Source organism: Micromesistius poutassou (genome assembly GCF_964030765.1).
Source record: "Micromesistius poutassou genome assembly, chromosome: 21".
In the NCBI taxonomy this organism is placed as follows: Eukaryota; Metazoa; Chordata; class Actinopteri; order Gadiformes; family Gadidae; genus Micromesistius; species Micromesistius poutassou.
In genome coordinates, this window is record NC_140291.1 from 7,922,371 (window position 1) to 7,945,135 (window position 22,765).

The following is a 22,765-nucleotide window of genomic DNA, read 5'->3' on the forward strand; positions in this document are numbered from 1 at the left end:
CATTACAGGATGGATGTCATGCTACTGTGAGATGTGACTTCAGCTCTGAAACAATCTATAGCCTAAGGGGTCGTACTGTATGTGTGGCTTTGTGTCTGCTGTCTTACCTTTATGAGTGTATTATTACACAGCTCTTCTCAATGCTGTGGAACGCTCCGTTCACTTGTAAGGGCCTTCCCGACTTCCGGCGGTTAATTCTTTTTCGATAATTGACTAAGCATATAATGACTGCTGTCAAGGAGGAGGTTTTTTTTGCCTCTGATTCACGTCTTTCGTATCACTCCGCAAGTAGTCTGGTAACTTATCAACCAACGTCTTTGGCAGACTATTTCTCTACTGATCCACACTAAGAATACTGGTAACAAATAAATTGTAAAAAGACACACCGTGTGAAGTTATTTTGTTAGTTTTGGCAAGTAGCCGTGTAATAATCGGGATAATGTATAGAACGTCGCTGGTCATTATCGAAAATAAGCCCCTTCAGGGCGAACCGGACACCGACGCGAAGCGGAGGTGCTTTAGATAGCGTAGTGCTTTATACTTGTACCAGGTCGTGGTGAAGGTACAGTTTTTGATACAACCTGACACGTGGTGCAGAGGATTCAAAACGTCTGAAAGTCACTGTGTCCTTTGGGGACATTGTGGGGTTGGATTTTAATTAAAAACCAAAGCAAGATTTTTCTATGGCTGTGTCTCTGTACAGACCCATGATGCTGTCCTCGACCTCAGCACACCTGGCTCCATCCAGACCCTGAACAATGAGGACTTTGTAGATACCTGGGTCAGACTACAGGCCCGTGCGGGGAAAGGCTGAGTGTAAGGGGGAGGAGGAGGTGGAGGTGTGGGGGTGGTGTCCCAGTGCTACCCTTCCTGTGTGTGTGTGTGTGTGTGTGTGTGTGTGTGTGTGTGTGTGTGTGTGTGTGTGTGTGTGTGTGTGTGTGTGTGTGTGTGTGTGTGTGTGCGTCTGCAAGTTTTGAGTAAACAATCACACATTTTTGGTTCCCCTAGCATTAACAGGAAGTCCATGCATGACCTCAGTGAGCCCACACATGTTCTGCCCCCCACCACCCCACCTCCTCACCCAGTAGGTCCTCTGGGGGGTCCTGCCCCCCCCCCACCTCACCTCCTCACCCAGTAGGTCCTCTGGGGGGTCCTGCCCCCCCTCACCCCACCTCCTCACCCAGTAGGTCCTCTGGGGGGTCCTGCCCCCCCCCCCCCCCCCCACCTCACCTCCTCACCCAGTAGGTCCTCTGGGGGGTCCTGCCCCCGGCTGGGTCCCTGCAGGGCCCTGAGCTCTGACCCAGAGACCCACTCAGACTGTAGAGGAAACATGTGAATCTGCTCATTGCCAAACCCGAGCCAATATGGTTGGACAAGAAAGTCCTAGCGTCTTTTAGATTCATGAATAAAATGTAAATACGAAGAATAAGTCAGCGCTTTACTACACTTAAAGTACTGGGCATGAAGGTGTGTTTACCACTGAAGTGAATGTGTTTTGGCCCCCATGTTGACTCTGGTTGTGTGTTGCAGGCAGCGGAGCCACGGCTGTGGTGCAGGCAGCGTACTGTTTACCTCGCAAGGAGAAGGTGGCCATAAAACGCATTAACCTGGAGAAATGCCAGACCAGTATGGACGAGCTCTTGGTAAGAATCCACACGCACACACACACTTCTTCTACAGAGGTGGGAAGCCATTATTTGGTTTCACCACCAATATCATAGTCTTGTGTTTCACAACATCCCGCCCCTGAGGTATACACCCAGTAACAGGTTCAAAGTCCGTGGCCCGCAGACCACAGGGGCCCTCAGACCAGAGAGGCGTCAGACTAGAGGGGCACTCAGACCAGAGGAGGCCCCTTGCTGCTGGGCTGGAGATCACACACAGGGAGGGGAGTTAACTGCTCTCAGCATGGCCTTCATCAGCTGCTTACGGACTGAGCGAGGTCCACCTCTGCTTCTCATTACCGGGCTTATCCCAGACCCCCCCGCCCCTGCCCCTGCCCCTCTTTCCAGTGGATCAGACCCCCAGTGGCCTCTGACCCCACGTGCTGCTCCCAGGAGGCCCGAGGCCCAGCGCCAGGAAACGTTTAGTGAGCCGCCCTGGTGACTCGTTCTCCCCAATCCCTCTTCCACCCCCTTCCCCTCCTTTCCCTCCCCTCCACCACCGTGCCCCTCCTCTCCCTCTCCTCCACCCATCCACCTCCTTCCCCTCCTCTCCTCTCCTTCCCCTCTCTCCCCTCCTCTCCCTTCCCTCCTCTCCTTCCCCTCCTCTCCTCTCCTCCACTCATCCCCCCTCCATGCGGTACATTAGTAGTCCTGATGTTTAAGACCACAAAGCCCACTCTGTCTGTCTCTCCCTGGTGTCTGAGAGAGTCCAGTCCCGGGACGTGCATCTGTGTCAGCAGTGAGGGAGGTCGGGGGTCTCTGGTCTTTGAATCTCCATGACCCCCCCTGACAGCCGGTCCCAGACTCCCAGTCCTGACTCAGGGGAAACCAGCAGCCTCATTCTGGCCCCTGATTGGTTGATTGATGCCCTCTCAGAGTTCCTCTCTAAGCCACATTCCATTGGGTCTCCTCCATGTTTGTTAGAGTTACTGATGGGAGGGCAGCTGTTCAGTGAGACCTCTGTGTGGGGTTTAAACCAAACCCCGGGAGATCCGTCACTGATATCATCCCTCCCCCCACCACAGAACTCAGTTTCAAAACAATTCTGCAGCCCCCCCACCTCTCCTCCCTACCCCCCTTTTTCCGTAGGATGAATCAGGGGAATGTTGCTCTGGGATTCTTGAGAGTTGTCGGTCACATGGCGCAAGAAGGTTGGATCTCTCTCTCTCTCTCTCTCTCTCTCTCTCTCTCTCTCTCTCTCTCTCTCTCTCTCTCTCTCTCTCTCTCTCTCTCTCTCTCTCTCTCTCTCTCTCTCTCTCTCTCTCTCTCTCTCTCTCTCTCTCTCTCCACCACCACTGTGTAGCCAGTGAGATGTTGAGAATGCGTTAAACAGACCCAGAAGCTGTCACCCTGGTCCTGATCCATTAGAGCAGTGGTTCTCAACCTTTTTGAGTCGCGACCCCCAATTTAACATGCACCGCTGTCCGCGACCCCCCCCCCACATACACACACACACTAGGGCGGTCAAAATTGCTAAAAAAATGACTTTTGAATATTCCCTCTGAAAAAAAACATATATTCGAATACTATTCGAATATCTATATTTGCGCATTATGTAAATAACTCGCATTACGTCAATAACAGGACAAACTAATACAACGAGACATAACTACTTGTATAGGTCGTTTATTTAAGTTTAAACATATTTGACAACCCCCAAGGTTGAGAATGGCTGCATTAGAGAACTCTCTGCTAGTTGCCGGGCAGACTGCTGAATGGTGCAGGGGGGTGAGGAGAGATGAATCCATGATGAATGGCACTGGTAGTAAAGAGTAGTAAAGAGATCCCTGGTGGTACTGGGAGTGCATCATGTTTCACGTCGGTTTCATCCACACTGGTAGGGCGCTGGTGGGGTGGTGGTGACAGCAAGGGGCCCCAGCAGCTGGCCCTCGGGGGCCCGGGGGGGGGGGGGGGGGGGGGGGGCTTCCAGGAAGTTCCTTTCCCAGTATTCCCAATGCTCCCAGTCGATGTAGGGAGCCCCTCCCTATGGAGGACCTGGTTTTGTAGGGTGGGGGTCAAAGGTCAGCGCCTGTTCTGGAACCATGGGGTGCCAAGTCTTCATCCAGGGCAGGTTTGGTGAGCGGGCCGGGTAGCTAGCCAGTGTCCACCTCCTGTAGACCTGGTGATGATGGACCTCCAGCCTGGACTCACACCTGTAGACCTGGTAGTGATGGACCTCCAGCCTGGACTCACACCTGTAGACCTGGTGATGATGGACCTCCAGCCTGGACTCACACCTGTAGACCTGGTAGTGATGGACCTCCAGCCTGGACTCACACCTGTAGACCTGGTGATGATGGACCTCCAGCCTGGACTGACCTGTAGACCTGGAGGGTTTAGAGACGCTATGAGGTCATGCACTGTTGAAGTATGCGCTCCTCTAACACTACTTAACAAATGGGACATGTCCTTTTTATGCTAATATGTTTTTCTTGCCTGCTTTATATAGAAAAATAAATCTAACATTTGATAAAGGCATTTAGTTTTTTGCCAATAAGGACGGCGAGGCTGCAGAATGACATGTACAGTCAGTAAAAAGCATACTCTTCACTTTTCTGGAATTTTCTTCCATGCAGTCAGTGAAGAGCATACTCTTCACTTTTCTGGAATTTTCTTCCATGCTATTGTGCTAAAAAAACAACATTGTGAGGCATAGAGGAAACCACACACACACACACACACACACACACACACACACACACACACACCCTAGTTGGAGGTAATGCGGGTGTGTTCAGCGATGAGGACATTAGTGTCTTTGTCAGAGGGATAGGTTTACAGTGACCTAATCCCTGCAACAAAAGGCTCTCTGTGATCCCAGCGCCGTCGCCACGGCCCAGAAGGGAAGGGGGCTGGGGGTGGCGCTGGTGGGTTCATGCGGTGGCGTCCGTGTGGTTGTGTGAGGACATGGCCCCGGACCCTCACAGCATGGAAGGTTAGCTCCTTGGCTAGCATCCTGCGCTCCTGCCCGCTGCAATCCTCAGCGGGCGAGGAAGACAGCCCTCCACTCCAGGATGTTCCACAGCCTTGAGAGTTGATATGCGATGTTTCAGATATGAAGAAGGCTGACCTTGGATGTTGTGACATGTGAAAAATCGGAATAGGAATACGATCGATTAAATGTGGCCCAAAACTGTTATGAAAGCCACAGAGGACTTGAATGTATTCTGAATGTATACTTGCTTAAAGTGTCTTGTGTGCTATGACCATGTAAACCAAAACCTGCATTGTGACTCGTCATTCTACCATCTGGTTTTCCTCTTTTTCAAACCCGTTCAACATGTGTGCAGGTACACTGTGTTCTTGGCATGAGGCATTCTCAGGTGGAGTACTCCTTCTGGGTCTCCATCACCGTTGTGTGGCTTCCAGACTGGTTGTACTCCGCCTTTATGGCTTGGTTTTATTTGAACTCTAACAATCCGCTTCCACCACCCTTTCTATGATCCAGTGACCTATTTCTTTTTCTTATTTTATTATTATGTTTAAGCGGTGCCAATGATGTCACGATCTCCTCCAGGCCAAGGTGTGGCTGTCTCTTGTTCTCATATAAAAAAGGAAAAAGCTAATGAAGAAAGGATGTGTTCCTATGTAGGCAGTACAGACTCTAGAGTGATGACTGATAAAGGATGTGTTCCTCTGTAGGCAGTAGACTCTAGAGTGATGACTGATAAAGGATGTGTTCCTTTGTAGGCAGTACAGGTTCTAGAGCGATGACACTGCAGCAGTGTGGTGCTGTTACGTCATACTGTGAGAAGACATGACCGAGGAAGAAACCCACGCCAGCCAAAGCGGCACCTTTGAATTTAATCAAGAAGATTATGACCGCATTATGCTGAAGGAGTCTATCTTTGATGCGGACACAACAGATCCAAAGGAGGGTGATGCACTTACTCTTAAACTGTTCAATTTACAAGAGCGAGAGTTCAGGCAGCATCTGCATGCTGTAACACTGAGCGACTATCTCAGAAAAAAAGATCATCCCTCGGGGTCTCAGACTTCAGAAAGCACCAGATCTGGGCCAAGAGACTGGGTGTTTTGCCAACGATAGTGCAAAATACTGAACAAATGCTCATTTGATCTGATGGCCCTAGTTATTAGTGAAATCACTGACCAACTGGACACGGGAAGATCTCAAGCAAACAGAAATTAAACTGAAGGCATCATCTGACAAGAAAAAATATGCGGAAATCAAGAAAGAGCTAGAACGCTACCGAATCGACTGCACAAGTCAGGAGTGTCAAGAAGGGCAAGTTTACGTGGGATGCTGAAGATTACAAGCAGAACAAGTCTACTTCTGGAAGGACGGAAAACCTGAATCTCAAGCCAAATCCCAACATGATCAGGGACAACACACATGACTTGGACGCCAACGGCAACAAGGAAATAATAGACCTTCGTTGTCCTCTTCCTCTTTCGATTAATTATCTGATGTGAGTGGCCAATCAGAGCACGGAGCGCCTTTTTTTGGATACGCCCAAAGAAGACCTCAAAATCCACATCATTGGCGGAGAGGAGGCCTACTCCCAAGAATAAACGATGCAGAAGGGGCCAGCGAAAGAGGACGCAGGCAGCCCCACGTTCAGACCAGCAGGAGAGCGCGGTAATGAACCTTTCTGAAAATACATTGTCTGACGCTTGTACGTCAGCCTTGAGTAAGGGACTGAGTTTTGTACCAACCACCATACTAATGACTTTGAAACTATCTTTGATTTCCAAGTTTTTTCGTCATCTAAGATTAAGGGAGTTCTTCCATTCTGACAAGAGAGACTTTCTACCTAGGACTGATCCTCTTTTGGACCAAATCCAATTGTCAGCTACCCCTGCCCCTATTGACTCGACCCATAATCGCTTCAAGAACAAGTCTACATTCATTCCACCCAAGTACCACAACGCCGTACGTACAATAACCTAAATAACAAGATTGTAGTACGACCTGCTGATAAGAGAGGTTAGAAAGATAGGATACACTCTCAACTTTAGTAATGACGAGTTTGACAATATCTTTGAGTGTCTCAAGATTGAGCACCCAGTGATCCCTGTAATTTACACACTCCTGTTTGCTTGCGTTTGCTTTACCGCACCGTTGTGACGAAAAGAGCACTGAGCCGCAAGGCAAAGCTCTCGATCTACCAGTCGCTCTTCGTTCCTATCCTCACCTATGGTCATGAGCAGGCCTGGAATTTCGTGATTTTAGGGGCAAGGCCACTTGGCCTGCAGCGGGGCAATTCTTTTGAGGACACAGAAGCCACATGCCAGGGCATCAAGGCCATAAGTTAAAAAACATGATTTTGATTTCACTTAAATAGACAAATCCATTTCTAAAAGCATTAACGCCTTTTTAATAAATACGTGGAACACTTCTAGAGAAATTGTTCATTGTTTTGCAGTTTTTGTCTGCATCTTGAAGAGCCCTTTTGCAATAATTCTCCACTTCTTTTTCAAAAGGAAAATAAGTTGAGTGAATTTGTTGAATTTTGTTAAATGTTAAAACTGTATTACGGTCTATAATATTAGAATTTGCCATAAGTAATATATCTTTTTTAATTACACATAATTATGATTATTTCAAAATGACAATAACCCTCCCTCTGCCATCATGGGGGTCACCAGTGTTGCCAGATTGGGCGGGAAATCGGGCCCAGATTTCTGGCTCAGAGTGCAGCGCAAAGCTTCACTGCGCTTGAACTACAGAAATGCTTGAGAAAATGTAACTTGTGTGGATGCTACCGCATTACTTGGTCAATGACAGAGCTACTCAATAGATATTTGATTCAGAAAAAAGCTTTTGTTGATCGTTTTTCGAACGCTTGCATTTATTGTCATGTCGTCTTTGGGATCCCTGTGCTGTACGGATCGGGTAGCCGGTCAACGAGAGCTCTTTAACGCTTGCATGTTTATTGGTCACCCTTGTTGATAACGTTACTGTTGTGTTGACCAATCAAGTAGCCTACATATACTAACATTCCGTGGCTGGGGCGGACTTGACAGGAGAGGGCAGAGAGGCACCAAGGCCACAGTGGCTGATGGGCATACGATTTTCAGAAGGGCATAATGGCCAGATAGTGGGGCACTGTCGTGGCCGTCGGTGAAATTCCTGCCCTGGTCATGAGGAATGGGTGATGACCAAAAGGACAAGATCGCGGGTACAAGCGGCCGAGATGAGTTTTCTCAGGAGGGTGGCTGGCTTCTCCCTTAGGGATAGGGTGAGAAGTTCAGTCATCCGTGAGGAACTCGGATTAGAGCTGCTGCTCTTCTGCTTAGAAAGGAGTCAGTTGAGGTAGTTCTGGCATCTGGTAAGGATGCCCACTGGACGCCTCCCTTGGGAGGTGTTCCAGGCACGACCAGTGGGGAGGAGACCTCAGGGAAGACCCAGAACTAGGTGGAGAGATTATATCTCAACACTGGCCTGGGAACGCCTCAGGATCCCCCCGTCAGAGCTGGTCAATGTGGCCCGGGAAAGGGAAGTCTGGGGTCCCCTGCTTGAGCTGCTGCCCCAGCGACCCCACCCCGGATAAGCGGATGACGATGAGGATGAGGGTTTAGATATTCCCTTGAAGGGAAGACCTATTGTTAGTGGGATTGGTAGCCTAATGGAAAATATATCTGCTTACTTCCTTCCTTCCTTCCTATATACGTGACTATTGATTTTATTAATTACTTGAAAACTTTTGATGTAACCTCTGACAGACTGGTGTTGGTCACGTTTGAGTTTGTATACGAACATCCCACATCCCGTGACGCACTCCAGCATTTCCTCTATTTAGGTCAGCCTAAGCCTAAACCCAGCATTGACTGCATACTGGACTTGGCAAACATAGTTCTACCCAAAAATTTCTTTAGTTTTCTAGATGACTTCTACATACAAAAGAAGGGCACTGCCATGGGAAGCAAAATGGCTCAGAATTATGCCTGCCTATAGATTGGTGTTTTTGAAAACCAATGTGTGCTGCATCAGACTAATCCTTTTTACTCTAAGATCTTATTCTACAAGCGATTCATTGATGACATTATTCTGATTATTGACAGTACAGTAGATGAATTAATGGATTTCCATGAGTATCTTAAGTCTTGCAATGAACATCTGAAATTTACTTTGGAATACGATATGCATCGCATCAGTTTCCTGGATATACAGGTATACAAAGATGGCACAAGCTTAAAAACTGATCTTTTCTGCAAACCCACTGATCCGAACACTATATGACATGGGGATAGTTTTCATCCCAGGCTGCCGGTCAAAAGTCTTCCGGTCGTCAGTTCAACCAGGTGCGCAGAATATGTAGCGACGACGCATCCTACTCAGCACAGACCGCAGACATAATGCGAAGATTCCTCGATAGAGGTTACAAACATGAATGGGTTGATACGGCCAAAAAGCATTTTGATCAGACAACACAGGAGGAGTGTCTTCGACCAAAGAAGCGCAATAAAGATCAAAGAATGTTCCCACTGTGTTGCGTAAAATATTCCCGTTTGTGTCCGAATTTAAAAAAAAAACGCTATACAAACTCTGGCATATTCTTGATCCGGACCCCAAACGTAAATGCAAGAGCTTCAATCATCCCCACACTGGCAAGATGGCAAGACCATCTCTTTGTGGTGCCATCATGTGTAGTAGCACACATGTTGTCTACTTGATTCGCTGTCCTTGCGGCCTAGCATATGTGGGCAAAACGACGCAAGCGCTGCAAACTAGGATGTGTGAGCATAGGAGCACCATCAGAACAGGTGATGAGCGTAGTCCTGTCGCCGCTCATTTTAAACAGGCTGGACATAATGTCTGCGCCGTCAGTTATGTTGGGGTGGAGCAGGTCAGCAAACCACTTAGAGGTGGTGATCACAATAAAAGGCTGCTCCAACGGGAAACGTTCTGGATCTATTACTTAAACCCAATGTCCCCCAACGGTCTTAATGAAGACATTGACATAAAACTACCTATAGGCTAACATTCTTGTGCATCTTTGTGAAATGTACCTTGTAGGAGACTGACTGAGATCCAGTGAAATTGCTTTATGACCGTGTTGGGTAAATGTCCTGTATTTGTTTGGTGTACGCACATGTTCCGGCACTAATTGTTCTTTTTTTTTTCTCTTTGATAACAGTGTGTATCGTATCTATTTAGGGTTGTTGGATTTTGAATGCCCTTTTGTAAAAAAAAGTTTTTTGAAATGTTTGTAAAAACTAAAAATAATTGTACTCTCAATTGAGTCATCAGTGGGGCAATCAGGCCATGACCTTTATATATCCCCTCATCAAATGGCCATTTACCTGAAGAAGACCCAACAGGGTCGAAACGTTGCTGTTTATTTTTTATTAAATTAATATGGGAGCTTAAGCAGTGCTGCAGACATTATATTTCTTTCACTCTATATTACTTAATTTCACCTGCACCTGGCCAGAAGATGGGATGTACACACAGCGACTTTTTTGAACAATGTGCCCCTTTATGACCAGCACACCTTTATCAATGAGGTGCATCGTCTTCTGGAGTTTATCTGGAGTGCAGATCTGGCAAACACTAGATGGACCTCAACTATTCTCACAGAGCCAGCCTTTGCATGAGGAAGTCTAGGCCTCAGCCAATAGAAGCAAAGTAATAGGTGTTTTTCACTGTAAAGGGTATCTTTCACCGTAAAGGGTGTACCGGTATAGGTGAATTCCCTGATCAATGGTTGAGGATTGCTTTTGAATCCTGAGATTGAAAACAATGGTTCTGACCCACAAAGTGCAGTGAAGCTCTGGCTTTATTCAGAGTTCTATTTGAAGTTTGAAAATATGCTAGCGTTCAACTTGAAATGGGCCCCATTTGAACTTGTCCGGGAAGCTGATGGCAAATACTGGAGCTTTGAGCTGCTGTGTATCGGCGCCTGTGTGGATGACCTGCTTTGAAGTTTGCAAAACAACAGGTCGTGGCTTATTGGAGTAGGATTGGTCAAACCTCTGGCAGGCTGACTGACTTCAATTAGGTGTCCGGATTATTCTGGTACACACACACACAGAAACACCCTTCTCACTTGTCGTGGATGTGGGGTTTCCACGCCACCAAGTCAGTAAACCACACACACAGAGAGCAGTTCAAAGTCAGGTTGCTTTATTTACCCGGGTATTTACAGTCAGGGTGGAAAAGGGTACTCCACACCCATTAGGGTACAATCCGTATTCCTTAATCAGTCCATTAATCCAGTGTCCAGGGGTCGGCGCCAGAAGGGTTGTCAAACAAAGCAGTCGGTACACTGGGTGGTTCCTCAGACGGTCCAGATCACAATGGGTAATCAGTCCAGTACAATCTCAATCTCTATCTCTCTCACGATGGCGATACAATAGCTCTAGGATCACACAGAAGCTCTCAAGGTTGCTAGCCTCACGTGTGGTAGCCTGCTCTCCTCTTTACCCCCAAGAACTCCTGCTTAATGATCCTTGCATCGTTAAGGGAGGAAGTCCATGTAAGGCTTGGGGGTGGAGCCAGCAGGCTGCCAAATATCTTCCTTCAATTACCACCCCCCTCACTCCTCCCTGCCGTCTGCCACACACTATATAGAAATCTAAACACAGAGCGGCCTTGAAGTCTTCAGGAATCCTCCTGGGCTGAACCCCAACCAGGCTCCCGTTGCCCCCGCGGCGCTGGAAGGCAGAGATTTGGCAGAAAGTAACTGAGTGCATGTATACGCGTACATTCCTGTTCTCCTCCTACGTGTCCTTAAAGACGTGGGTCTCCTGAAGGTGGAGAGATGTTTTGGTTTTCCAGATGCCAACATGACCTCACTCCCAGCTTTGCAGCGAGGCTGAACAGAGGAGAGGTGTGGCCCGAGGCACTGGCCCCTCTGGGGTCCTCATCGAGGCTCATCTGGAGGGAGGCCTTCATGGCATTACTAAAGGGTTTAAATCAGAATGGTTAAAATGACGTTATATTATACTTCACATTATACTCCTAACATTGGTTGTTCCATACATACTATCTATTGGTAGTATCTGATGGAGTGATCACTATACACTCACTCCATCAGGCCCCTCCTATGGGCCCAGTCTTCAAACAGCCGTTACAATGCTCCCATTACGTTCAGTTCTACTGTAATAAAACCACATCGGTAAAAAGGAATATGCACTGATACAAAACTGCTGATCCATCACCATGAGTTACCAATGGCTGCAGAGTGTGGCCAGATTGGTAGACAACCCCTTTATTGTTAGGGAGGGGGTATTGTTCCAGGAAACAGGGCTTTGTCTTGATTTGGCATGTTACATTGATGTAATTGATGTGAAACACCAAACTGGCAGGGCTGCCCTATATCTCCAGCGCCAGGTCCAGTGAGTGATCGTAGCTGGGGAGGGAAGGGGGCCAGTGCCCGAGACGGAAGGATGGAAAGATTTCCACACTTATGTTGGGTGGGGGGTGAAATGTTAATATTGGTTCATTGTCATATGCACATGATTTGAACAAGCAGCTGCAGCTAATGTCAATGCTCACATTTCTGTCTTACTTAACCATTTAAACACGTGAAGGGAAGTGTGTGTGCACATAACCATCACCATCACCCACCTGTCCTGGTTGTGACCCCCGTTGCATGTATTTTCTTACAGTAAAGATATGTGGACTAAACGTGTGTGTGTGTGTGTGTGTGTGTGTGTCCCTCCCTGACAGAAAGAGATCCAGGCGATGAGCCAGTGCCACCACCCCAACATCGTGTCGTACTACACCTCATTCGTAGTGAAGGACGAGCTGTGGCTGGTAATGAGGCTGCTAAGCGGGGGTGAGCACACACACACACACACACACACACACGTGTTCACACACACATTAACATCCATTTGCATTACGTACACTCACACACAAACAGAGCGGTTTGTGTGTGACCCCTTCCTCGGCCTGTTGTAGGGCTGGGCGCTATGGACCAAAACTAATATTGCAATATCTTTTGTTCGAATGGTGATATACGATATTATAACGATATTTTGAACAAAACGGGTGTAGTTTTAACTCAATGCCACAAGTAATCAACATCAACCATTTATTCACGTTTAGTTTAGTTTTTTTGCTCAACAGCTGTGCACCGGCTGCACAGCTGGAGCTCTGCGGCCGGAGCGCTGCAGCCGGGGCTCCGCAGCCAGTGCCCCGTAGCCGGTGCCCCGCAGCCGATGCCCCCAATTGGGGTCGCGAGATGATTTCTGGGGGTCGCCAAATAATTTTGGAAAAATATAAATTTATTTATTTATTATTTATTTATTTAATTCAAATCAAAATTAATGTAGTGTCCGACCGGACATTAGAAGGACGACGAGCGGTTGGGCTCAAACAGGCATTTTATTACTCAAAACCAGTTACTGTCGGCCGTAACTACACCAAAACAACAACAACGAACCTGTCCACTAGTCTCATGTCTGCCCTTCTCATTCACACATACAGACACTAGGGCTGTCAACGAATATTCTAAATTTGAATATATATTCAAATAGTTTTGAAAAACAGACATTCAAAGGTGAAAATTAATATTCAAATGTGGAAAAACACATCTAGGGGTGATCTAGGGGACATCTATACCAAGCGGTGCAAGGGCAAGACCACCAGAATCCTGAGGGACCCCAGCCATCCAGGCTATGGACTGTTCTCTCTGCTCCGCTCAGGGAAAAGATACCGCTCACTGGTGGCAAAGACTGAGAGTTTCTTCCCCCAAGCCGTCCGGTATCTAAATGGCACTGATTAAGCACTTTAGCAACAGCACTTATATATCTTAAGTTAACCTTCTATTCCCATATGTGCAATAACCCCCCTGACATCTTGAATGTATTTGTTTTTGTTTTTGCCTGTTACTGTTTTTTTTATTTATGTGTCTACTTAGCTTGGAGCCGACTGAAAACATTTTACTGCTATGTACTGTATGTATGTGACGATTAAAATCTTAATCTGAATTCTATATTACTAATTGCGTGGGGATTGAACCCTGGACGACCGGGTGCAAGTCCGACACGTTAACTCAAGACTATCTCCCCGATTACAAATCTGTATTAAATTAAATATGTTATGCTTAATACTACTTATGCATTCAACAGATCGGCAATTTTTTTGCCAGGCAGCCTCCCTGTTTTTATTAATGGTTACGGTGTTCCCTTTTTTGAGTTATTATATGCTTGTACTCTTCATACCTCCACAAGCAGCTTCTGTTCACCGCTGGAAAAGATCCCGCTCTGTCCTTTTTGGACATTTGATCCATGATTCGACATTCACGGTTCTGGGCTGGTTACATATCTCGTGAACGTGCCTAATCCACAATAATGTAAGCCTGGTTTGAACTAACCTGAGCAAGACGCAGCTGAACTGCGTTGATGGAACGGCTTATGCCTCAAGTGGAAGTTGGTGCTAGTTCTAACTGGGCTTAATCAACTAAGGGCTGCTTTCATTAGCAACTTTGATGGAATACCCCTCTTATTTAGAGAGAGAAAACAGTTGTGCATGCAAGTTATATGGTGAGTGAGTTATTTTTATAGGCCTAAAATAGAGTGCGGCCCCTGAAACAAGTTACAAAAATTGATACGGCCCTTGATGTCAAAAAGGTTCCCCACCCCTGTCCTAGACAGACAAAAGAGTGCAGTGTTTCCTGAAACACTATCCGGCCTCCTCCTGACCAGTATTCCCATAGCAGCCAACCAGAATGAAGAGTCACTGGCCTTGTTATTCTTGGTCTGCCGATTGGATTCCTTGGTTCAGCAGTTCGAAAACATTGATAGAACCGTGAGTTGCGATTCTTGTTTTCTGACTGGTTGGTTGGTTGCCAGCTTGTAAGGTTGTCGTCTTTAGCCGCAGGGTCAGTCAGCTTCCACTCTTCAGTTCATCATGTCAGCTAAGTGAGCTGGAAGGAGAACAGGGTCTTGTCATGGAGTTTGCATAAAACACACTCTTGTCCCTCTGAGTGGAGACCAGAGGAAAGCCTATGGAGGGCTGCTGCTGGTAGAGTGGGATGCAGGCAAGCTGACAGAGCTGAGCCTCATTGTGTCCTGTGCACACGCACAGCTAATTTCCACAGCTCTCCTGAGCTCTCCGGCCCCTCCGTCCTGTTTAGGCTAATGTCGAGCAGGGGTAATAATGTGCTACTCTTGAGGAACAAGGGAGAGTTGAGGATGGAGAGCGGGGGGGGCGGGGTGATGATGAAGATGAAACTGCAAGAAGTATCTGCTGATGGTGCTAGACCAGTGGTTCTCAACCTTTTTTGAGCAAACGCCCTCCTGACCTTACCCTGATCCTCTGTTTTTGCCATGTTTGATTGTGTTGTGTTGGTTATGTTTATCAGCGTTACTATAGAGATCATGACGATAGCTGATGTAACGGGAGTCCGGGCGTGTGCAGGGCCGCGCTGTATGACCACTGTTACACTGAGCATAGACAGTAAAAAGTAGCTGAGACGGTAGAGGGGTTAGAAACCCATAAATGAAAATAGGCTATTTATTAATATATATATATATATTTATAGCCTATTTTTGCACCAAAAAGATTTGAAAACCATGAAAGTTTAAAATCATGTTGTTTTTTTTAACTCTCACTTTCCCAGCGCCCCCCTAGATTGTGCGAACGCCCCCCCTACATAGCCAACTGCTGACCCTGCTTTACGTTCACCACAAAGACAAATACCGAAACGAGCACAGAGGAGCGGGAAACAGAACGAACGTCCGCAACAGTCTGAGGCAGAGCAAGAGTCAAGAGTTGTGATCCTTTTAAAGAAAAGACAATCTCTAATGCTACGGTGTGTGTGGACGTGTGGAGCTCCGTCTGAGAGAGGGTTGGGCCTCGTAGTCTAACGCTGCAGTGTGTGTGGACCAGAGCTAGTGAGCGGAGTGCGAGCGAGCGAGGAGCGGAGCGCATGGAATTTTGTTGAGCACGGAGCGCTTTCATTTCGAGGCCGGAGCGGCTGCTCTGATCCGCTCCAATTTTGCTCCGATACCGCTCACACCACGAGTCTGAGGCATGCCCTATTGACGTTGCCAAGCTTGTTCATTGTTGCACTTGTCTATCTTGTAACATTAATGTTCTGTGTGTTCTGAGTGAAATATATTGCCGTTGCTCTTAGTTCTTTAGTATTTAAGTTTTCTGTTTAAGGTGACAATTCGTAGTAGATTATTTCTCCCTCTTTTAAATTGGAGCAAGGTGGAGCGATTTCACTGGAGTGGGAGGATTTTTAAGTGGAGCGGGGAGCGGAATTGAGCGGAGTGACCTGACGCGAATTTGAGCAGAGGAGCGGCCAAGTGAACAGCCACCGGTGTGTGTGGACGTGTGGAGCTCTGTCCGAGAGAGGGTTGGAGCTCTTAGTCTAACGCTAGGGTGTGTGTGGGTGTGTGGAGCTCCGTCTGAGAAGCAGTCCATTCTGATGTGTCTCACTGAGGGTTAAGCTCAGTCTAACCCCACGTTGTGTGGTGCCTTTTATATACAACACTGCTCATTATAACGCTCATACACAACGACGGCACAAACCGAGATCACAAAGGTGATGTGGGTGGTAACTAGGGCTGGGCGATATGGAACAAAAGTCATATCTCGATATTTTCAAGCAGAATGTTGATATAAGATAAATATCGATATTTGTTGACGCAATAACATATTTGCTGTTGCCGTGCTCCAAATCGTCATTCTACATGGGTGGCGCCGCTGTGCTTTCATTTCCAGCCTGCCTGCGTCGCTGTGCTCGTTAATCTGCCTTGCTGATTGCAAACTCAATCCTTAATTTGGGTGTAGGACAGGGTAGCTAAACATTTTAAAATGAATCAAAGTCAAAAACAGTCAGTGCAAGATGTGGCAAATGTCACCATTCTCGAATTTGACAATGCGACGTTACGGGAACCATCTGCCGAAATCGTTCAAGCTGCTGAAGGACATCAAACAATAGGCCTACCTGCCTGCCTACTTTTATTGTAGCCTAGTATAGTAGAAACAGAATGTTTTAATAAAAGGCAAAATTCTGCAATCGTAGCAAAACGGTGGGTGCAGTCAGTCTATGCATAGCATCTTAAATAAGCAGCGGCAATGTTTCTTAAAAGACGGATCAGAACGCTCCGATGCTTCGTGAAATATATATATATATATATTTTTTTTTTTTTACAGTGTTATAGAAGACAATTATTTGGTTTAGTAAATTGCAAAGTTTGCAATCCTTGTGAAACAACGGGCGGTGCAGAGTGTAACCAACATTTTAAATGAGCCGCAGCATAACCATTAACCTACGTGACGGCAGCTGCATTAAAATAGGCAAATCCATCAATTCCCTTGAAGGCAATACAACCCGTCCCGACCTTCACCGAAAGGCTAGCCTTGCCATCATATCGGGGTCTTTATCATCCGTTCATTAGATATTTTAGGTCATCTAGCCCAGTGGTTCTCAACCTTTTTGAGTCGCGACCCCCAATTTAACATGCACTGCTGTCCGCGACCCCCCCCCCACACACACACACTAGGGCTGTCAAAATTGCTTTAAGTTTAAACATATTTGACAACATATTACCTACACAAAAATAAGTAAATTAACTAATGGCCAAGACCGCAGACCTTGTTCTCGCTCGCTCACTCGCTCTCTTTTTCTCTCGCTATCTCTCGCTTGTGTCAACTGAAGGTGTATGAATCTTTGGGTGGGTCGTGCAGGTGGTGAGGGTTTGAAGGGTAGGTGCAGGTGGTGGGAGTTTGAAGGGTAGGTGCAGGTGGTGAGGGTTTGAAGGGTAGGTGCAGGTGGTGGGAGTTTGAAGGGTAGGTGCAGGTCGTGAGGGTTTGAAGGGTAGGTGGAGGTGGTGAGGGTTGGAAAGGTAGGTGGAGGTGGTGAGGGTTTGAAGGGTAGGTGGAGGTGGTGAGGGTTGGAAAGGTAGGTGGAGGTGGTGAGGGTTTGAAGGGTAGGTGGAGGTGGGTGGATTACTGTGTTCTGTGTCTCCCTGCAGTGGGGCGTCCTTGAGCAGGATGTGGAACCCCAACCTGTGTGACAGTGTCAGTGGACCAAACCACTGGTCCCTGGGACAGGGGATGCGTAGTTGTAGTTGTAGAAAATAAAAATGAAACACGTGACACGTGTCTCACTAAGTTGACGTCACAGAGAAAAAATATTCAGGATTTGCAAAAAGAATTTGTTTGCTCTCCCATAAACAACACAACAGTTACACCTTCTCAAATTATTCATTGCAGGTGCACAAATTAGACATTTTACAAACTCATACACTCACATTTCTGGTAGAGTTGCTGCAGTGAATATGGTGTATAACACATCCACACACCTGTACCGCAATCTCACAAATAAAAACAATGCAGTTCCACACGCTCTCACTTTGGCACCACCTACCTCAGTGAAATGTGGATACATGTCATGTGACTGAATTCAGACACATTGACATGTATCTGAATTCATTGTGTTGCTTTGGATTAAAGAAATAGCTGATGGATGATGATGACCATTACCAGAAACACAATGTGAGATTGTCAAATGCTTTGAATATTTCTCTGGCTGTGTATTGATAAAACATAATGTGTCAGGTTTGGTTGAAGCATAGAGATGTCATGTCGTGCAATGCTTGTTAGGCATCTCGTTTTCGCCCGTCAGCTAGTTCAGAAAACTTAAGTTCAGCAATGCATGTTGACTAGTATTGGCTTACTTGTTTCCCGACCCACTGTCTACGTAGCAGTTCTTTTTAGTCATTTAGCAGACGCTTTATCCACAAGGACTTACAGTCGAGATGTCATTAAAGTGTCTGGGCCCAAAACCTCCTTTTTTAGTATCTCAGTTAGTCTTTTATGATGGTGAATCGTTGTCTATGCCATAGTCACGTTACTGCAATAATAATGTCATCATTTAGAAACAGCAGATGGAACATCCTGTGTTTCCCAGTCTACTAACCGCTGTGTGAGCGCTCACCTCCCCACTCCTCCATCTCCATGACGACGAGGGCCCCTGGCCTCCCGTCTGACCTGAAGCCTGTACAGTGAGCTAATGCTAACCACTTGTGTAGCCCGTTAGCAGCGGCTAATGTTGGTGGGGTCGTTATCATGGGGACTACACCTCCCTCCTTGTACTTGAATGGATGCAGTTTAAACAGGGGTTCACACCTTGAGGAGGGTTAGGCATCTTGTTGAAGGCTGTCAACAGGTAGACTGCAGACATTGGAATTTGAACCCACAACCTTCCAGAAGATTCAGGCCCCGTCCACATGGACATGATTTTGGTGTAAAAACGCAGAAGTCTTGTATGTTTGGGCCGACCGTCCAGACGGACCCGGCGTTTTCGGTGCCCGCAAACACAGTTTTTTGATACCAGGTCCCAGGGTGAAAAAGGTAGAAGTTTTTAGTAGAGAAACAGCAGCACATATAGGCCTGGAATATGTACTACAGTGTTTTACAGCTAGATGTATTTTTGAGTCCATCATTACAGAGAAATTCCTGAAACGCTGCCAAGGAAAACGGGGGGGGGTAAAAATTGTTTTTGTCCGTGTGGACAGGGCCTCTGTAGAAACCACCTCACACACTGACTATGTCAGGTGTCTGTAAACCTGTTTTCTCAGAATGTGTGTGTGCATGTGTGTGCATGTTCTCTGAGTGTGTGTATGTGTGTGTTTATGTGTTAACATGTACTCTGAGTGTGTGTGTGTGTGTGTGTGTGTGTTTATGTGTGTTAACTTGTTCTCTGAGTGTGTGTGTTTATGTGTGTTAACATGTTCTCTGAGTGTGTGTGTGTTTATGTGTGTTAACATGTTCTCCTGTGTGTGTGTGTATGTGTCTGTGTGTGTGTCTGTGTGTTCGCGAGTGTGTGTCAGTGTAAAGAATCTGTCCCCGGCTGTTTCCCCTGTTCTCCGTTATCTGTTTCATCTTGATCTTTGATCTCTGTCTCCGTCACCTCTTCACATCTTAACGCCGTTTGACCCCCCTCTGCTTCTGCAACTCCCTTCATGAGTCAGCTCTGGGCTCAGTGACACCGGTACTGTCCACAGCTGATCCTGAGTCAGCTCTGGGCTCAGTGACACTGGTACTGTCCACAGCTGATCCTGAGTCAGCTCTGGGCTCAGTGACACCGGTACTGTCCACAGCTGATCCTGAGTCAGCTCTGGGCTCAGTGACACTGGTACTGTCTACAGCTGATCCTGAGTCAGCTCTGGGCTCAGTGACACCGGTACTGTCCACAGCTGATCCTGAGTCAGCTCTGGGCTCTAACACCGGTACTGTCCACAGCTGATCCTGAGTCAGCTCTGGGCTCTAACACCGGTACTGCCCACAGCTGATCCTGAGTCAGCTCTGGGCTCAGTAACACCGGTACTGCCCACAGCTGATCCTGAGTCAGCTCTGGGCTCAGTGATGCTGGTACTGTCCACAGCTGATCCTGAGTCAGCTCTGGGCTCAGTAACACCGGTACTGTTCACAGCTGATCCTGAGTCAGCTCTGGGCTCTAACACCGGTACTGTTCACAGCTGATCCTGAGTCAGCTCTGGGCTCAGTAACACCGCTGTACTGACCGTTTGGCCCTCATCTGCTTGTTGCTCTTTAGTAAAACAGTCTGTCCCTACTTTCCTCTACCGATGGGGTGGGTTGGGAGATATAAAGAGGAGGAGGAGGAGGAGATACTGCTGCTTTCCTCAATGGGACTTCACAGATCAGTCAGCCAGCAGCTTGGGGCAGACTCAGACTCTCTCTCCGTCTCCCTGGATCATGTTCTCTATTTCTGTCTCTCTATGCTCTGTCTGCTTCCCTAGGTTTACTATTTACTCTGAGAGAGAGAGAGAGAGGGGGAGAGGAAGAGAGAGGGAGCGAGAGGCCTCCCTGCAGCACAAACCCGTTGAACCCAGCTTTATTACCACTCCCTCCATGGCGCTCTCTCTCTCCCTCTCTCACATTGGCACTCTCTCTCTATGCGTCTCAAACACTTAAGCTCTCACACATTTCTGCTTTGTCACTCTATTCTGCCCTCACACACCCAGCGTCCTCCTCCGTCCTCTCTCTCTTTCTCTTTCTCTCTCTCAGAATAAACCTGGTCTAGTCCTGGTCCTGATCCTGGACTATCTGCTCCAGGGTGCAGTGCGATGGCTGCTTGCTCTGAGTTGGTTGGGAGAGGGGGGAAAGCGGTCCTGAAGTGATGGAGCTGTTGAATATCATCCTGGTGTCCTGGTTGTCTGGCACCCAGCCTCCGTCACACCCAGCCTCACATTTGGCCCCTGGCCGACGCTGGCACAGCATCCAGCCCCTGTGGTTCCTTTGTGTGTTTGTGTGCGTGACCGTGTGGTGGTGGTGTGTGTGTTCTGCACACAGGCCGTGTTGAGCTTTGTTTGGCGGTGTTGTTTTGTCTCTGCTCAGCGAGCTCCGTGGCGGTTCGTTTTCTGGGACAGGGTGCGAGCGAGGGAGGCTGTGTTGTGAAACCTCAGCACTTTCTGGTCCCCATGGAGAACAGTGTAACTAACTCACACACACACACACACACACACACACACACACACACACACACACACACACACACACACACACACACACACACACACACACACACACACACAGATCAGCTCCCCGACACCATTCCCCCCTTTTCATTGAGCCGTCGCCCCGGCATACAGCCTATCACACAGGGAATGTCTGTCTGACACCTAGACCTTGGACCACCTAGACCAGGGTTCCCCAATTAGTTTTGCCAGAGGGCCAAATTTGGTCAAGCATGCCACGCCAAGGGCCGATATATCGTTAAAAAAATTTAATTCACCATTTTTATGTGCACATTTTGCTTTAATTATCATTACTATAATTATTAGTAGTAGTTGAAAATACCCTGTGTTAGGAGTCACACAATAATGCTCTCTTGAAACAAAATTTGTCCAAAACCTACCATTAATTTATTAAAATGCCGCTGGAACATCAGCAAACAAAAAGTCCAGCAAACAAACACGCACACAGTGCAGCAGCCCCAAACATAAAAACTTAAATAGCATCAGCACAGTGTGTCTTCAACAGGGCATTGGGCCTGGTGCCATCCATCCAGATCAGTGTGTGTTCACATCCACTCTCTTCCCCTCTCTATATGTCTCTCCCTCCCTCTCTAAGAGACACAGGAAGATTTTAGTTAGTTAGCTTTAAAATGTGATACCACAATATGTGACATTAGTTTTAAACTTTTAAAATATGTGTAGCAAATAACATCAGTCTGTAAACAACATTTTTTTTTACATGTGAATGCCACTGGGTCAGCGCGGGCCGGACATTTGGCTACTGCGGGCCGGATCTGGCCCGCGGGCCGCTAATTGGGGTTCACTGACCTAGACCCTGGACATGGTCATTCAGCTAATGAATGTGGGGCTCAATCTCACGGATACGTTAACACCCAACTGCCCTCCATCCTCCTCTTCCTCCTCTTCCTCCTCCTCCCCTTCGTCTTCTTAGTCCTCCTCTTCCTCCTTGTCCTCCTTGTCCTCCTCGTCCTCCTCCTCGTCCTCCTACCCCTGCTCGTCCCCCTCTTCCTCCCTGTCCTCCTCGTCCTCCTCTTCCTCAGGCCACCTTGTTTCTAGTGACAGGGTGAATGGCTGATACATGAACGCCTTGTTTGAGGTCACAAGCTGTTTGTCTTTCAGCAGGACACAGATCCAGTGGTTGAGGGAAACATTGACCTCTAATCTTGTTATTATTTATGTGGTTATGATATTATTATATTATTATTGTTATGAAGTTGAAGTTGGGTTTGTTTTGGTGGATTGGCCTAGCGCCATGCTGAGCTCAAGGGGCTAACACTGCAGCTCCACGCCATGCTAAGCTCAGCGGGCTAACACAGTAGCTCCATGCCATGCAGCTCCAGTATGAGCTTCAGGTGAGCTTGGTGCTAGGTCCTGGCTAGCTCTTGGCTAGCTCCCACTTGGGCAGGAAGTGTAGTGGTTGTGTAAGGTGGGGGTACAGCAGGCTAGGCCTCCTGCGGTTCATCTCCTCATCGTCCCGCTCAGCCCCTGGGGAGGAGGCTGTTCATCTACTGACCTCTGAGGTCATCAGGTCTCTTTGAAGTGCCTGCTCACCCATTAGAAGGTGCTGGTCAGTAGGCCGGTTCTGCTCCCCTGTTCCCCTCAGACGTCTCCCCAGAGACGGGTCAGAGGTCACATCTACTGACCAACGGGCCTCTGTATTCTCTCTATTC

General features: G+C 47.5%; 1 protein-coding gene across 1 annotated transcript in view; it reads left to right on the plus strand.

The window, feature by feature from the left end:
• The window catches only part of LOC311366534 (serine/threonine-protein kinase OSR1-like), a gene marked incomplete at its 3' end in the record, with an annotated part of 54,300 nt that overhangs the window by 12,595 nt on the left and 18,940 nt on the right, over positions 1-22,765 (plus strand). The window contains exons 2-3 of the mRNA XM_084485320.1: positions 1,535-1,643; positions 12,304-12,412. Of these exons, the coding sequence (XP_084341446.1) occupies positions 1,535-1,643; positions 12,304-12,412 (218 nt within the window). The remainder of the gene's footprint in view (positions 1-1,534; positions 1,644-12,303; positions 12,413-22,765) is intronic.